Source organism: Balaenoptera acutorostrata, chromosome 1 (assembly GCF_949987535.1).
Source record: "Balaenoptera acutorostrata chromosome 1, mBalAcu1.1, whole genome shotgun sequence".
NCBI classification, from domain to species: domain Eukaryota; kingdom Metazoa; phylum Chordata; class Mammalia; order Artiodactyla; family Balaenopteridae; genus Balaenoptera; species Balaenoptera acutorostrata.
The window spans coordinates 4,536,586-4,554,142 of record NC_080064.1 but is presented as its reverse complement, the minus strand read 5'-3'; the positions used below and the strand labels follow the sequence as shown (position 1 = coordinate 4,554,142).

Here is a 17,557-nt window from a genome sequence, read left to right as displayed (position 1 = left end):
GTAGCTGGTAGTTTATGGTTTATTGAATTTCCTTATTTTTTTTTTTCTTTCTAAGACTTTCGAAAGTAGAGCGAACCCTTTTATTTCTCTTTGGGCTAGTCTAGCATGGCTCCCCGCTCCGATCCTTCACAGTGGGATAGGCCACTCGGCCTCGCTCCCCCTACAATCCTCCGGACGGGTGAGAGGACAGGTTTTGCATTCAGGCAAAAGAAATCGCTCCCCGAGCGTACAGAAGAGGGCGAGATGGTGGCGACCGAGGGGCGTGGCAGAGCGATTGGTACGGCCTGAGCCCTGCGTGCTCTGCGCGCTGCGGACTCTTTGCGTCTGCGTAGTTCACCCAACTCCTTTTCTGCCTCCGCTGCGGCGATGGCGCCAGTGGTTAGTATGGCTCCGTGTGAGGCCTCGGCTCTGGGGAGAGGCACGTGGGCCTCGCCGGCCCGGCCCCTGCCTGGCTCGCGGTGCACGGCTCTCTGCAGCATCCTGCCGGGGCCGGGCTAGCAGGCCGGCCGGAGCAGGCTGGGGCGGCCGCCGGGCCCCGCACGTTGTGGGCGGAGGAGGCCGCGGCCCGAGGCGTGAGGGGCAGACCCGGGGCTCTCGGAGGCCGCGGCTCGGGCTTGGGCCCCTGCCTGCGCGGCCAGCGGGGAGCTGGGGGCCTGAGACTGCAGCCTGGGTCGGTCAGCGGCCCTTGGAGCCCGGCCGGCGTTGAGGCAGCCGAGGCCTGGGCCTGGTTACCTGAGCGGAAGGCGGGGAAGGAGGGGACCCGGCGCCCTCGGTGACCAGTGGAAAGGTCCACGGAAGGTGGCCTGGCCGGCGTGTTTTCAGAGGGAGGCCCGGGTTAGAGGAGCCTTTCGCGTCTGCGGAGGAAGTTAGATCTTCAGGATGCAGCTCTACAGCCCCTTTTAGGTGTCGGGTGAGGGCCCAGTTCCATTCTCTCTCAGCCAGGCTGGGACTGGGCCCTCGCGCGGCGCCCTCACGTCACTCTGGCTGCAGATCGTTCTCCCAGGTTACTGGGCGGAAGTTTTCCTGCCCTCCTCCTTTGCTGGGACGCCCTTGTGAACATTCTCGACTCCTCTCCTTTTTTCTGCCTGGGTGGGCTTGTAAGGCTTCTAGGCATTTGTATGCTTTTGGTTTAAAACCGTGGTGGGAGGTATGGAGACCATTGCTGGCAGGTCTTTTATTTGCTGATTGTATATTTCCGGGGCTAGATTTTTAAACCAGACCTTCTGATTGTTACTAGGAAGACAGGGGGGAGGAAAAGTGACTTGGTGAAAGCTAAATGTTTGAAAAATTGACCCAGTTAATACAGGTTTTAGGTGAAGTTTTTTGAGACATGAAGAGAGGTAAGATGGGTTCTTGGAAAGGTCTTTTTAGCTTCTGAAAGGCTATTTCAGGTGCAAGTGCGGGTAAGTAGGTTGTCCAAATGCTTTTTTTATGGTGTTACACTTGTAGATGGAGAAGAATCATATAAGGTTTCTTCTGAGAGTGAAGAGGCTGGAACCTTGTAGTTAAACTAGTGGTTTGAAACTGCTAGATTAAATCAGTCAAAAGGCCAGAAATTGTCGCCAGTAATGTTATAATTAGAACCTGAGTTTTAGCTTTACCCTTGTCCCAGCTGGGGTTAGATGGGCCGCTAGGATGTGTGGCTCTGGTCGCTGTTCTGAGAAGGTAGATGAGACAGGACGAAGGGAAAACGGCTAAACTGGATCAGGACCCGAGTTTGGAAAGTTAGGACACGAATTTATTGCAGATTAAAATTGTTTTGGGTCCGCAAGGCATGTGCATGCCTGTGTCTTAATCCTGGAAGAAAACGAATGAGTATTTAATTTTATTTTGGAAATTTTAGGGCAAATAAGAGGAAACGTTCATTTTATTGTAGTTCATAAGCTAACAGACCTTCGTGCTCATAGAAACTGGGGAGGCTGGAAAGTGTACGTGGGTCAGGAGTGCTAGAATGATTTCCCCTTCAAGAGGGCATGACCCCAGGTTTATAGAGCAGCATTTTGAGTAGTATCCAGCCTCCACTCTTGGCGCCTTTGCAGGGGAACACAGTTTCATGGTTTTTGCATTTGTGTGTACTTTTACAATTGTAGTTTTGCTTTTGTTGAGTTTTTTTTTTTTTGGACTGGTTATGCCTTCATCTCTGTTATCATTTGTATACTTTTCTTAGAAAAAGCTTGTGGTGAAGGGGGGCAAAAAAAAGAAGCAGGTCCTGAAGTTTACTCTTGACTGTACCCATCCTGTAGAAGATGGAATCATGGATGCGGCCAATTTTGTAAGTTACACCCTTGATGCCACCCTGGGCAGTAGCGAACCCTTTGGGTCGTTGCTGAGAAAACCTCCTGGAGCATGTTTGCTGGCGGGCTCCGGCTACTCTGCTGTTCTGGCTCTACTGTTTGACCCTGGAGCCTTGTCTCGTTCTGTTTCTAACCCTTGCTTTCCTGTGTAGCAGTTGTGAGGAGTAAAGGAGATGCACTCTAGCACATCAGTGCCAGAGAACTACGTCTTCTTCTCCTTCAGTTTCCAAAAATGATTTTACTTAAAATTTACAAGGAAACAGGCACACCTTTGCACTTGGGTGTGTCTAAGTGTAAGCTGTGGGCCCTGACCCTCAGGGCCAAGGGGGTGCCTGTGACCTGGGCCTGATGCTTGGCTCTGGGGCCTTGGACAGATGGCAGCATCTCCTTGAGTTTTCTGTTTTATTAAGCATCAGAGCTTCAGTGTTCATGTGAAAATACCTTGCTTGCTGATTTGTAATTGGAGCTTGGTTTTTTTTCAGGCCTTGCTCTGTACTGATTTTTTACCCTCATGTTGGCCCCATTCCCCAATATTCCTCTATTTCACGTAAGTCTAGAAGAATGAACCTCATTGCCACATTTTTGACTCTGCAACTTGGTTTTGGCATTTTACTGTTTTCCTCTCCAATAGCCAAGCTTGGGGGAATTCAGACATATTGTGCAGAACCCTAAATTGACATTTTCTCTTTAGTCTCCAGAAGGTCAACTATTGCAAGATAAATACTACAACAAGAATAATTTTCAAATAAAAAAATTAAAAGTTTGGCTTACAGCCACTACTTACAAAGTGTGGAATTCGGGCAACCTGTAGTTCACTGCCCTCTTGTAGATGCCTTTTGTGTCCTGGCCTGTCCTGCAAAAAGTCCTTCGCTTGACTCCTTAGTTCCTTCTCCAGCCAGTGACTTCTTGCTTTTCTCCGTGGCCTCTTGTCCCTCGTAACTTGTGGCTTCTTCCAGTTTGTGTCTGGGGTGGCCCTGTTCTGACATTATTCCCTTCTCCCTTCCTCCCTCTGTACTCATCTGTGTATGTGACTGTCTTCCTTCTAGACGCCTCCTTAGGATAGAAAACACGAGTCATTCATGAGTCTGAGATGCAAAGGTCAGGATTTCTGACCTAATCACTCTTTCCCCCCCGTCGCCAGTTAACATATTGTGTATTGGAGTTTTTAAATAGAGGGCTGTAGGAGTTGGGAGCTGAAGGGACTTCATATCATTGCAATAGCAAGAAAACCAAAAACTCCTGAAACCCATGGAAGTGAATGACCAGCCCAGGCTTCCACGGGGCTTTGCCCAGAGTCCACCTCTGGGCTCCTAGGCCGCTGTCCCTTCTGCTGTTCGGTGATGGTGCACGTGGCCCCTCAGCAGATCTGTAATTGTTTTGGTCACTGTATGTTTTTGTTCCTTCTGCTGGATTGAAGACGTATTTTCTCTTATCACACAGAGGACAATGCTTTATATGTCTTAGGTCCAGGAGTTGCTTGTCACTGTGGTTGCCTGTATCTTGTAAGTTTGGGCCTGGGTTTCCTGACTACTCTTTCCCATGACCCAGGAGTCAGAGCCTTCCATGGCGTAGAGGCACATTGACCATGTGTGGGAGCAGTCACGTATGTTCATGCTAGGATGTTTTCAGTTACATATGTAAACAGTTGAATAGTACCATTTTCTAATTGCTGTTCCTAGATTTTGGATCTTTTGCCAAAGATTTTCTTTCTTTTCCTTTTTTTTTAAGATTGAACATTTAATGAACTATATTTGCTTAGAGTTAGGAGTATAAAAAAAATGAGATGGGTGAACTGGTCAATTTGATGATTTCTACAGGAGCAGTTTCTTCAGGAAAGAATCAAAGTGAATGGAAAAGCTGGGAATCTCGGAGGAGGTGTTGTAACAATCGAAAGAAGCAAAAGCAAGATCACTGTAACTTCCGAGGTGCCTTTTTCCAAAAGGTATGGGAAAGAGCTGAGCGTCTCTTGCCTGCATCCTAGCGCTGAGCTTCCCACCCCACCTTGGCCAGGAGTGTTACTCCACCTTGAGTAATCTGCTCTGTGGTTACCTCTGTTAACCTCTGGAGCAGTGTCCAGTGTAAGGGGCTGGTGAATGAATGGATGAATGTTATGGTAGTTAAAAGTATTCAACTCTTAGTAGTTTTTTACAGTTTTGTTTTTCACAGGCTAAAGTATTTCAAGCAGTAAAGATGCTCGGACTTGCTTAGACTGTGTTCTTAAAAGTGAAGATATTGCTTCCTTTGCCTCTAGATGACGTTGAAGAACTTTCATTTTTAATTTTATGGGTTTTTTTTTTCCCCTGTAAATGCTACTGTAATTAGGTGAGGGATCTGAAATCTCAGTTTAGACTGAAGCCACTCTGTTAATTCCTGTGGGTCAATTTTTTTAAGTTGGAGACATCAGTTCACTTGCCCTGCTATATTTACGTCTTCTGTTTTGAGAATGAGGTTAAACACACGTTACAAGTCACTAAGGAATTGGACGTGTTTATACCTAGCTCCTAGCCCAGAGCCTGGCGTATAATTCTTAGGAGCGTTTAATCAAACTGAATCAAACAGTGGGAAGTTTGAAGTGTTAGGACAAGTTAGTTATAGTTAAACCTTTGCTTTTATTTTTATTTATTTATTTAAAGAATAGGGTTTAATTAATCAATTAATATTTATTGACCGTGCTGTGCGGCTTGCGGGATCTTAGTTCCCTGACCAGGGATTGAACCAGCACCTTTGGCAGTGAAAGTGCCGAGTCCTAACCACTGGACCGCCAGGGAATTCCCCTTTGCTTCCATTTTTAACTAGAACAGTCAAGAGATGACTTTAAAGCTAAGTGAACTACTCCTGTTCTGCCTGACTGCGTTATTTCATTTGTGCAGAAGGCAGTTTGATGGAGTGAGAGATGGGGCAACTGGCGGGCCTCCAGGGTGTGCTTAACACCCACCCCACTGGGCTTCTGCAGAGCTCTCAGGGAAGCCCTTTTAACCTAGCTTCCCCCAACATTCTGTTAGAATACTCAAACCACCTAAACTTTTGAATTAACCACCTCACCTGAATACATTATAGTAGAAATAAATGGAAAAAAAAGAATACTTTTTAGATGAAACTAACAAACTGATTTATTTTTATGTAGGGAAAGTGGGTAGAATTGAACTGAGATCTTCACATCTTTGTGAAGATGGCTTTGTTGGCGTAAGTAAGACAGTTGAACAGCGTTCATTTCTTGGAGGTGTTGAGTTTGTTGGTTGGTTAATATTTGGGTCCTGGCTAAAGCGCCACAGTTTGCCCGTGCGTCTCATTTAGTCCTTGTGCCAGTCTGAAGAGATGCAAGTATCATGAGTCCTACTTTACAGAGGGCGAACCTGAGGCCTGGAAAGGTCGATTTGCCCAGTGGTGGGTTTGCTGGGCATTCTGTTCCTCTTTGTGGCTTTGGGAAGATGCCAGAGTAGATAAACCTCAGGGCCTCATAAGCAGACAGCTGAGAGAAGAAACAGGATTGCGGGCTTTCTTTTGAGCCCAGGAGGCATCGCTGCCTTTAGGTGAACAGAGTTTGATGACAGCGCTGGGCAGGGTTGGCTGCTGGGCTCGCTCAGGCCGAGGCAGCCGCTGGGTGGATGGACTAGAGAGGCCAAGTGCTGGCTGCAGAGTCGCAGTCAGGGCGTTTGCCAGGGTGGGGGGGGGCGTGGGGAGATGAGCGTCACGCAGCAGGAGTGAGCGTGTGTGTGCCCCGCCCCTCAGCCCCGGTCCCAGTAACCCAGCAACCTCAATGGCAGGTTTCAGTCAGTGAGGTGAAGTACTTGGAGCTCATTGGAAATCCAGCGGTTTCTCAATAAAAGGTACTAAGATTGTGTGCTTAATTGCCAAATTACTACCTTGATCTCTTTCCCTAGTGGTCGCTAAAAACCATTTTATAGGTGAGGGCTATTGTTTCATGGACAGCAGTCCCATCTTAATCTGTTCTCATTTTTATGTCCAGGTTAGATGAAATGTGACTGATGTTTATCCTCGTTAGAGCGTTGGCTGGGTATATTTGCCTACCTTTGCCATTTTTGAACCATGGGAAAACACCTTCAATTGTAATGACTTTGAATGCAGGGGTTTCATAAAAGTTAGTGTTTCAGAATGTAAGAACGCTTTGTATCTGGTGCAGTTCTGAAGTGTTCTTTCTCTGCAGGTATTTGAAATATCTCACCAAAAAATATTTGAAGAAGAATAATCTCCGTGATTGGTTACGCGTAGTTGCTAACAGCAAAGAAAGTTACGAATTACGTTACTTCCAGATTAATCAAGATGAAGAAGAGGAGGAAGATGAGGATTGAAACTCAGTTATCTGGAGTATTTTGTATGAATTCTTAAATAAAATTTAGGAAACAAAATGGTGGCTTTCCTTGTATCTCTGCAGTGTGGATTGAACAGAAAATTGGAAATCAGAGTAAAAGGGCTTCACTTGGGCTGCCACTCACTTACTTGTAATTAAACTTTTTTTCTGCTTGAAAATTTCAGTTCTTTTGGTAGAAGTACCAAAATGGATAAGTCTCCTTCAAGGGAACTGACTACTGTCTGACATTGAACAGGTGGATGAGGGTGTGGAGATGTGAGTTCAGTTAGTTACTATTTTACCCAAAAAGGGGTGGGTCAGTTTCATCTGGTACTTTTCTCAAAGATTGAGGAGTACAAATGTGGGAACTCCTGATTCACTGAAAGCAGATCCAGTGACTTGTTTCTGAGGTTCTTTTTTTGGGAAAGTGGCAGTGTCGATAAAATGCAGGCTTCTGGGGCATTTTGTCTTTTCATTTTCTGATTACAAATTACTCTTGACGCACACGGTTACTATGTATGTTAATCCTTTTTCTTCCCGTAGAAATAAAATGTGGTCCTGTTGCTTCGCATATTCTACTACCCCTCGGGAAAGGGTCAGGAGAGCGACTGTAAAAGTCGCAGGTGTTCAATTAAGGAGAGGTCTACAAAATACGAATTTGTAAATAATCATTGTTTCTACAAGTCTTTGCACCAGACTGTCACTTTGAACCCCACCAGGGGGAGCTGGAGATGAGGAATAGTGGAGCTTCCAAAGGTGGGTGTTGGTGAGGTTCCCTGGGGTCAAGATCAGAATCCCAGAGTTCTGGAGTCTTAAAGAACCACGGGGGCAGATGTGAAAGAGAGGGGCCTGGGAGACAGGGTGAAGAGAAGTGTTGAGATGCCCAGGGAGTAGTCCCTTTCACACCATTTAGGCCACGGCTGGGCTTAAAAGTCATTCTACAAACACATTAAGCAGGGCCAGACTTAAAGGGCTTCCCACGATATTGGGGGTTCTGTCCTATGTGTAGAGGCTAGAGATCTGTGAAAGGTCATTAATGAGATCATAAAGATGTGATTGTTGCTGACAATATCAAGAGTGACTTTGAGAAGAGACCCTGATGCCTTACGGTGCCCTCTAAAATTTAAATTTTACAGGAATATCTGCATTGTCTTAAGATTACGTTGTATCAAATTCATGTATTTCAAGAGCTTGCCTAGGGTGCCTTTCCACACCTGAAATTCTTGTGATCTTTCTAGTTGCATAGCTGGAAATTAAATGTTTTGAGTCGTACCTTGGCTCCAATTTAACATTTGGTGCTCCTTGGGTTGAATTTAACATGTTGAGGCTTCGTAATTTCATTTGTGGTAAAGGCTCTAGCATTTTCTATTTCTATGCAAATTTCTTGAAGCAGAATTGTTTGCATGTTTCTCTGCCCTTGAGAAGGCAGTGTTTCTTTCAAATTTAACTGAGGCATCAGTTGCTCTTTGGTGCTGTCCATTACCATGATTATTAACTTTGTTAGCAAGTTTGTGACTTGGGTTTGCAAATTTTACTTGTTTGTTGCATTGATGTTCCCTTGTAGTAATTCTTAGTTCGGTTGTAAAAAAAATTAGCCCTGGGCTGAAATTAGCATATAAGTTTTTTTGTTTTTAAAACTATTCCCAGAATTTAAAACTTGTAATAAAATTGAAACTTCTTGGTTTTTCTATGCCTTTTGAACTCTTGTATTTTGACTTTTGATCACATTTTATATTAAAGTGGCTAACACAGGGCTACTATTATTGTACAGGCTTTTTTTTTTTTTTTTTAAAGGATTGGCATGTTAATCTGTTTAGCAACAATGAATTGGTTGTTTGTCCTCACTGATGAATTGCTGTACCAACAATGACCTTGGACTTCATTAAGTTTGAGAAGAACATATGTCTTTTATTCCCACTTTCTTCTCCCTAGTTATGCCGCGGTGCCTCAGGTTCTGGAGTTGACTTATAACCGACCTCTCCGTGTAGAACTTCTTCAGACCCAGAGCCGGAGAATAACGTTGCAAACACATGACTTTTTCTGATGGATATGTGATGTGAACTTGAATTACGTGGCACCCATTATCCCAGCTGTGCCCGAGCCACAGTTTAGACCCATTTCACCTGCCTGATCAAGGCACAGGAAGAGACTGGGTCTTGGAGCGTTTCAAGCTGAGATTTAAGTGCATAAAGGTAGTGAAATAGGAACTTGGTGCAGCCTTGTTTTCAGCTGACTCCAAATCCAGCATGGCCTCACCCTTGGCTGGGTCAACACCATCTCTCATCTGAGGTTTTACATTTGTTGTTTTCCTTTCAAAAGCCCCCGCTACCCCCTTCTGTGGCTTTTTCAGTGGTGAAGGTGTGCTCTTTTGAGTAGTGTCATCCTCCTAGCATTTCGGGATGAGCCACGTGGTGAAATAGACCAGTGCTGGCTGGTAAGTGGTGCCGAGGTGTTCGGCAACATTGGTGTCACAGACGGGGGAAAGTGGGAGAGTTTGATCACATCAAATATATTTTAAGACAGTTGGTCAAAATTACAGAATGTTTTGGGGTATTTAGACCTCAGCCTTTTTAGGCGTCTCTTGGTTTCTTGGAAGGTGAGCAGGACCCCAGTAAGGTGATAATGGTCCCCTGGTCCATCACTGACACGCTCAGGGGAGCCTGGAAGCTGGCTCTCCTTCCTCTTGCTGCCTGGCCCTTCTGCTGACTTACCCCCAAACTTCACAAGGCTGTAAGCAGGGCCCTTTGCGGGCCCCTTCCTGTGAGGGGGGCACTTCCCTTGTGTGACAGGACACGACTACAGATTTGGGAGTACCAAGGGGACAGGCTTCTGCTTGGTAACCTTGGACAGAACCAATATATTTTTAAAAATAGTTTGATTTTTTAAATGAATTTTTATTGGAGTATAGTTTATTTACAATGTTATGTTAGTTTCTGCTGTACAGCCACGTGATTCAGTTATACCTATACATGTATCCACTTTTTTAGATTTTCCCATACAGGTCATTACAGAGTATTGAGTAGAGTTCCCTGTGCTATATAGTAGGTTCTTATTAGTTATCTATTTTATATATAGTAGTGTGTCAATCCCAGTCTCCCAATTTATCACCCCCTTCCCTCTTGGTAACCATAAGTTTGTGTTCTACATCTGTGACTTTATTTCTGTTTTGTAAAGTTCATTTGTACCATTTTTCTAGATTCCACATATAAGCGATATCATATGATATTTGTCTGTCTGACTGACTTCCCTCAGTATGACAATCTCTAGGTCCGTTCTAAAATATTTTGATTTTATTTATTTTTGGCTGTGTTGGGTCTTTGTTGCCGCGTGCGGGCTTTCTCTAGTTGCGTCAAACGGGAGCTACTCTTCGTTGCGGTGCGGGGGCTTCTCATCTAGGTGGCTTCTCTTGTTGGGGAGCACGGGCTCTAGGCACACAGGCTCAGTAGTTGTGGCTCGCGGGCTCTAGAGCGCACGGGCTTAGTTGCTCCGCGGCATGTGGGATATTCCCGGACCAGGGCTTGAACCCATGTCCCCTGCATTGGCAGGCAGATTCTTAACCACTGCGCCACCAGGGAAGCCCTAAAATATTTTGATTTTGAATTGTCACTGAGGTGTAATTACAAGCTTTGTGATCAGCAAATCCGAGAATCATGTCTCGTGAAACTGTTACCTTAATGACAGGCTTCCTCTTGGAACTGCAGAGTTTATCGAATTTTCACCCTTTGGGGCTTGTTTTTTTTTGGGGGGGGGGCTTGTTTTTAACAGCAGTCATTTTTGGCCCATCGTTACTAAAATGCATATTTAATAGTTTAACAGTAATCAACGCTCTCCTTTAAATATTACTAGAGGTTTCTAGGCAAAAATCCATTTGTTTCTGCCCTTCCAGTTTCTGTTTTGCTTTGCTTTTGGTCATTAAGTAATGTTACCTAGCTGCAGCCATCGCAAGAACAAGGACGGGGAGAGGATTATGAGTGATGAACATCTCGACTCTAATTTGCCAAATTAAGCAGTTGGAACTGTTCTTCGTTGAATGATGTCTGACTTAACCTCACCTTGGGAGCTGGAGCCAAGGTTAATGGTGCATGTGTGGTGGGCTCTCTGGTGATGGGAAATGCTGTAGGTCACAGTTTCTCTGAAGTGGGACAGGGGACCTGTGGAAGTGTCCTGAACTCATTCCACCATGTGGGAGGGGTTGGGGGCAGGGCTGGGGGCTGGGGTGGGCAGTTTGGTGGCGCTTAGGGTCTTTTCCTGGTTAACATTCAGGAAGACAGGAGGTCTGGAAAGAGGAAGGCAGCCTTGCCAGGGAAAATGCAGGCCTGCTAAAGCCTCAGTGGTTGAGGTTCCCTCAGCTACATGCCCAGGAGGTGAAATACAGCTTCAGGCCAGGAGGATCCCTTGCTTTCTTAGTCCGCTTCCCTGCTGCCCTTCCCTTGGCCCTCGCAGGCCACCTGCTCGGGGCAGATTCAACATCTCTCCTAATGTGGTTTAAAAGTGATCCAGGAGATGGGATTCCCAGCGCCCTGCACTTTTTCTGGGAGGCTGGACAGAACTGTTCTCTCCCAGGCATGACTGAAGAGGAGCTTTGGTTTGGGGCTTGCTGACAATTTCATTAGGTCAGAAGGGGGAGGAAAAATGTGCTGCATATTTTTCCAGCTTTCCCCATGCCATCCATCACCTTCAGGTCACAGCTTGGGCTCACTGTGGAGTGGGTTGTGGCCACCTCCCCAAGAGGTCTTGCACTAGGGGCCCTTGCCAAGCACCCGCAACTCTCCTGGTTCCTCAGAGCCCCCACGAAGGAAGAGCCCTGCTGGTGATGCCAGTGGCTCGGGTACTGGTGAAACAGGTGAATGCCCACCTGGATGGAGCGGGTACTCAGCCAATACCAGAGGGGGGGGGGGTGCCAGAGAGGAAACCTCCTCCTGGCTGCTTTGGGCTTCCCGAGTCAGGTAGATCTTGAGGGTCCTTGGCGTGACTGGGTCTCCAGTGGCTTCCTCCAAACGTGTCTGGCCCCAGGCAGTGAGGTGAGGGTGCCCTCCCTTTCCGGGCTCTTCTAGGGTTAGAAAGCCCGCCCCTGAAACTTCTGCGTTCTTAGAGTAGCTTGAAGACTTGCTGCAGCCGAGACTGGTGGTGCTTATTTAAAATTCTAGTCTTGCTCCCGAGGGCTTTGGCCTCCATCTTCACCTTTAACAACCGAGGGCTGGCGGCGCGGTTCCTTCCCGCTCCGCGCGGGAGTTTTGGGCACAAAGAACGCAGGGCCGCATCACCCCCGGGGGTCTGGATGTGTTTAAAGCGGACCCCGCCTGGAGGGGCGTTTTGGAAGTGGGCACGTGGGCGGTGGGAGCGGGGCGCGATGGCGTGAGGGAGGAGCCAGCCTGTACAGATTTTTCTGGAGGAATCCGACCCACCGTCTCCAGAGCGGCCCTTCCCCAAGTGCGGAACGCATTTTTCTTCGCATCCTCTTTGGAAAGGGGATTAGAAGCGTGTTGCGGCCGGTGCGGGGCGACCAGGGTCTCGGCGCGTCTGAGCGGAGTACGGGAGCTCGCTGCCCGCTGCCCCGGGGACCCCGCCTCCGCGCCCTTGGGGACACTTCCCGGGCGGGGGCGGCAGCGGCATTGGGCCCTGCCGGGGGTGCGCGGGCCGGCGTTTCCCCGCCTCCCACCGGGCCCGGCCCACCCAAGTCCCAGCTGCCAGCTCGGCCGTCGGGTCCCCGGGCGTGTGGTCGCCTCGACGGCTCCCCCTGCCGGAGCGCCCTGTCCCCACCCCGCACCCAGAGTCTCAGCACTAGTCCCCCCAACTTGTTCTCTGCTGTTAACTAGTCGCGCTGCCGGAACGATGGGATGGGGTTGCCACAGCAACCAGACTGGACGTCACAATCCGGGCATGTGTGCCACCCCCCCCGCCCCCCCCCGTCCCCCCGTCCCCCGCCCCCCCCCCGCCTTGCTGCCGTGCCGCCGGCGCTGCCGCCGCCACCTCGGTCGGCTGCGGGACTCAGGCTGCGGGGCGCGGTGGGCGGAGCAACCCGGGCTTTGCGGGGAGCGCGGCGAAGGCGGCCGAGAGGAAGGGGGTCGAGACGGGGTGGGTGGAGGTTTGGGGGGGTGGGGGGGCAGGCAGCCGCCATCTTCTCTCCGAGGCCGCCTCGCCCGCCGCGCGCGCCCGTCCGGCAGCGCACGGGTTAAGGCTGGCACCGCGCCCGGCGGGAGGGGGGGCGCCCACCTCCCCTCCCCCCCGCGCCGGGCATGCGGGGCCCGCTGGGCACCGAGGAGGAGCTGCCGCGGCTGTTCGCGGACGAGATGGAGAACGAGGACGAGATGTCAGGTGAGCGGGAAGCCGGCTGCGCCCGGGGCGGGCGGCGGGGGGCGAGGCGACCGGCGGGGCCCCGGGGCCGGACCTCGCGGGCGGCGCTGGCGGCGCGCGGGAGGGGGCGCCGGGCTGCGTTCCCGCCTTGCTGGCGCCGCGCGGCCAAGGGCGCGGGGCTGGGCGAGCGGCGGGGCGCGGCGCGCGGGCCGCCAAGGGCGGGTGCGATGGGGACCACCCTGGCCGCGGCGCGGGCGGGGGACCGCGGGGGGCCTGCGCCGGGCGCCCGAAGCGGGGAGGGGGCGCGGCGCCGCGGGGGTCAGCCCGCGTGCCCTTGAAGGGGGCGGGAATCGCGCTCGGCTGCTGGTGCCGCGCACTCGGCGCTCTCGCCCCGCGCCGCGCACCCCTGGCCTCGCGGGGACGGGCGGGGGCCCGCGGGACCAGATACCCGGACCCGGCCGATCTCGGCCCCAGGGTGGGCTGGGTGGGGCCCGGAGCGGGCGGAGGACAGGACGTACTAGGGGACAGGGCGAGCGCCCTGGCTGGGGCGGCTTCCCGCCGGGCCCACGAAGGCTCCGGGCTGAGGCGCGCGGGCTCGGACTCCCGCTCCCCTTCCGCGGCCGCCGGGTGCCGTGACTGCCGCTCCCAAGCACTTTGCCCGGGCCGCCGGCGTCTTCCTGGCGCGCCCTAGCGCCGGCCGGCGCCTCCAGCCCGCGGTCGCCCGGCTAGTGGCGTTCCCAGCCCACCCTGCTTTGGCTCGGGGCCTGACTCGCAGGGCCACCGCCCCTGCCCTTGCCACCCCTCTCCAGAATTCAGCAGAAAGAGGGCTTGTGGGTCAGGGGTAGCCTTGCGGCGTCATTCTTTTCTTAACTGCTCACCGTTTGTTTGGGACGTTTCTCCTCCTGGCACAGCTGGGCAGGGCCTCACCCTGTCAACCAGCCTTCCTCCTTCCCTTCTGGGGGACTCTGTCACATCGCAGCTTCGCCGCACCGAGTCATGGCCCCTGCTGGGCACCTGAGGGACTTGTGGGCGGTGCCGGAGCCCTCCCTGGCCCTGGAGTGGGCTGTCTGGCCCCAGGGGGGAGCATATGCCACAGATTGGCACCTTAACTCCTGTGTGCAGGAGGTGAGATGGGGAGGACCCAGGGGCGTCAGCTCCTCACTGCTCTGTCTCTCCTAGTGAGGGGCTTCCCACCAGGTGGCCATGCCCACTGGGGGGTCTCCTCCCCCCTCCCCACTTGTTTGCTTGCTTTAACAGGGTGACTGGGGCCTCACCCTGCCTTTCAGACAGTGCAGCCAAGTTTGCAAAGAGCCTGCTGGGGTGAGGGGAGTGGGGGTGAGGTGGCCACACCTGGGTGGAGTTGCTTGGACAATAGTTGACTGTTACGTGCTGGGGGGTCCAGGGAATTAGGCCCATTTCCCGGAAGGGAACACAGAGGCCTAGCACAGGCACTGAAACCCATGGCTGTTTTCTACTCAGGAAGCTGGCTCCTTGGTAAGCTGGTCACTGGCTTCCTCAGTGAGTGGTGCTCGGGGCGTGGCCCTTTGTGGCACTGATGGGGCCAGTGGACAGCTGAATGTGCGTGAAGAGGCTTATTTCTGGGACTTCACCAACCCCCTGCTGGGGTCCCCTGTCCCCCTTTCCCACGCATTCTGGCTCTCCCGGGTTGTGTCAGGGCTCGGAGGGTGGGGAGGCGAGGAGGCCAGGCAAGGTGCCCCCAGACTGGCGGGCACCCAGCTCACTCCCCTTGGGCCTCGGTCCGGGTCACCTGCCCACCACCTTTCCTCCCTCCTGCTTGCGCCTGCCACTCCAGGGCAGGGCGTGGGGGGGTGGGCTTGCCCCAGGGCCTCTAGGAAGGCCCCCGAAGTCCCGCAGAGCAGAGGCTGCAGCTTGTCCTTCAGCGAGGCCAGGGGCTCCCACCTCCAGAGCATGTCCTGAGCCTTCCCGAGCTGCCAGCTCCTCTGTGTGTCCCTGGTCCAAGCCACTGTCCCCTCCAGCTGGTCCCCTCTAGAGCCTCCTGACCAGTTCTCACCGACCACGCTCCGCTCAGCAGCCAGGGTCACCTTTGAAAACACAAATCGGACCCGGACCCCCCACGGCTTGGGCTGACTGCAAAGTCCCTTTTCTCTTCCACCCTCATCTCCAGCCCCACTTCCTTGTTCACACTCTGGCCTCCTTGATGCTTCTGGAACCCCCCAGGCTCCATCCTGCCCGGAGCATTGGCCGTGACCCCTTCCAGACCCAAGCTTTCCTCGGCTCACAACTGCCTCCTTCCTGCCGGTTAGGTCTCAGCTCCTGGCTTCAGCGTAGCCCCCACCCCTGTCATTCTCAGGCCCATTTTAATGCTTTATTTTCTTGGCAGTACTTCCCTGGAATATTATCGTCAGCTGACTTGTGTCCGTGGGCTCCCGCCTGGGGTGTGACTCCCGTGACCACCCACTGTGCCCGGCACCTGGCACTGTGGGCGCTAGAGAGAGGGTTGTGGTCTCAGTGTCTGAGGGCTGGGGGTCCCTGGGTCACCCTGGCCTTTGGACGTGATGACAGCCTCGGCCTAGGCCTCTCGTGTCTCTCCTGAAGTGCTGGCCGCCTGGCCCCCTACCCTCCACTGCGGCCTCTCTGCAGCCCTCCGCCTGAGCTCGTGGCCGTGGCCCACAGGGATGTAGGGCCGGCAGGTCCCCCAGGTGGCAGCTTGTGGATGGGGGAGCCGGCGTGCTGGGAGCTGCCACACTAAGTTCCCCATCTGCCGCGGCGGACTCAGTACTTGTCAGGCCTACTGCCTTCACGCTGCCCATCCACCACCCCCCTCAGCAGGGTTCTTGTTGCCACCTGGGCTTCGGTCGGGCAGCTCTCTGGCGTTGAGGCGGGTGGTTGAGCCTGCTTGCGGGGGGTGGGGGGAGGTGCCTGCCTCTCGGGCTCAGGGACCCCAGCTGCCAGGTTCTCCTGGGCATTCAGAGGGCTAGTCCAAGAGAGGGCTCAAGGGCCAGGTGGCTCCGCCTCTGCGGCTTGTTTGTGGCCTGACCTTGGGCAAGCTACCCAGTCCCTCTGCCTCAGTCTCCCCACTTGTGGAATGGGCTGTGGTGCAAGGTACCTCATAGAGGGCTTATTATAAGGACTGATGAGGCGGTGCACGTGCAACAAGTAGGTCACAGTGCCCGGCATGTAATAGGTGCCCAATAAAGTGTGGCTTATAATTAGCACCATCCAAGGGGAGCAGTTGGCCTGCCTTCCCCAAGGAAATGCTTCTGAGACATGCACCCTCAGCCAATAAGCTGGGGGGCTGGGAGCCTGGGCCAGAGGGGCTGGAGCGAGGGAGGGAGGAGGGGGCCTCAGCATCCCAGGCCTTTTCCCTGCCTTGTAGGCCCAGCCCTTCCTCAATCCCACACGGAGGGGTGGGTTTCCTAGAGCTGGTGAGCCCATCTTCTCTCCAGGCCAGACAGTGTGACCACTCTGGCACTTGACTGGCCCAGGTCCCCCTAGCCCATCTAGGCTTCTGTGGGCCCAGGGAGCAGGAGGGAGAGAGAGCCATGATTCCTGAAGGTCTGTGCCTTCTTAGTTTGCTCCCCCCACGTTGGGGAAATGTGGGTTTGGGGCATCAGGAGGCCTGATCATATTTAATACTTTATGCTGAGAGGAGGGAGGTAAAGTGGTTAGCACACCTTGCCCAGTGGCTTGGCCTGTGGGATAGTCACCGCATTCTAAATTGATTTATCATTTCATCAGTTCATTCAATCACCCACCCACTTGTTAATCCACCCCCCCATGTATCCACCCTCCCACCAGAACATCTACCCATCCAACCACAGAACCGACCAGGACACCCACCATACACTGGCCAGCCATCCTACCCATTTATCATCCATCCAAACATCCACCCACCCACCCATCCACGTATTTAATCTGTCCAGTCCTTCCTTCCTTCCATCCATCCATCCATTGACCCATCATCCATCCATCCACCCATCCACCCATCCATTTATTTATCTGTCCATCCATCCATCCTTCCTTCCTTTCATCCATCCATCCACCCATCCATTTATTTATCTGTCCAGTCCACCTTTCCTTCCTTCCTTCCTTCCTCCCTCCCTCCCTCCCTTCTTTCCTTTCTTCCTTCCATCCATCCATCTTAACCAGTCTCCATCCATCCATTTATTTATCTGTCCAGTCCATCCATCCATCCATTGGTCCATTCATCTATCTGTCCATCCATCCATCATCCATTTTTCTATCCATCCATCCACTCACCCACCCAGCATAGATTTCTTGCATGTCTTCTCTGAGCGAGTATTGAACACAGTATGCGGTGTCTGACTTTCTGGGGTTTTTGCAGGTAAAACTTTTGAGACTTCCTGCCTTATCTCTTTGGCTTGTCCTTATTTCCCTCTTCCTGTTCTTATTCTCACTCACTCTTTCCCCATGTCTATCCCTTTGTCTGTCTGTCTCCAAGTCCTGTCAGGCTGTCTTCCCCGAGTCCTTGCTTCTCTCTCTCTGTCTGTCTGGCTGTCCCTCTCTTTCCCTCTATTGTCCCCGTCCCCTCCCTCCTGGCCTCTCTTTCTTCCTTTTCCCCGTCAGTGCTCTGGGCCCCCAGCCTCCTCCATCCTCACTCTTTCTGGCCCCAGTCCCTTAGGGTAAAAGCCTCCCCTGTCCTCCGCCCCCCACCTGC

General features: G+C 52.3%; 2 protein-coding genes across 3 annotated transcripts in view; both read left to right on the top strand.

Moving 5' to 3' along the window:
• The first annotated feature begins 254 nt into the window (after positions 1–254).
• RPL22 (ribosomal protein L22) lies at positions 255–8,293 on the top strand. Its single transcript, XM_007166205.2, has 4 exons — positions 255–378; positions 2,168–2,272; positions 4,112–4,236; positions 6,460–8,293. The coding sequence occupies exons 1-4, from the start codon at positions 367–369 to the stop codon at positions 6,602–6,604; spliced, it is 387 nt and encodes a 128-aa protein (XP_007166267.1). The 5' UTR covers positions 255–366; the 3' UTR covers positions 6,605–8,293.
• A 4,412-nt stretch (positions 8,294–12,705) lies between these two features.
• The window catches only part of CHD5 (chromodomain helicase DNA binding protein 5), a 66,706-nt gene continuing 61,854 nt past the window's right edge, over positions 12,706–17,557 (top strand). For both annotated transcript variants that reach the window (XM_057526425.1, XM_057526417.1), the window contains exon 1: positions 12,706–12,918. In XM_057526425.1, the coding sequence (XP_057382408.1) occupies positions 12,840–12,918 (79 nt within the window). In that variant the 5' untranslated portion in view covers positions 12,706–12,839. The remainder of the gene's footprint in view (positions 12,919–17,557) is intronic.

Bases quoted from the DNA above. Each gene is read 5' to 3' on its own strand.
- RPL22 (XM_007166205.2), top strand. The intron at 2,273-4,111 runs GTAAGTTACACC...TGATTTCTACAG, and splicing joins TCATGGATGCGGCCAATTTT to GAGCAGTTTCTTCAGGAAAG. The intron at 4,237-6,459 runs GTATGGGAAAGA...CTTTCTCTGCAG, and splicing joins GAGGTGCCTTTTTCCAAAAG to GTATTTGAAATATCTCACCA.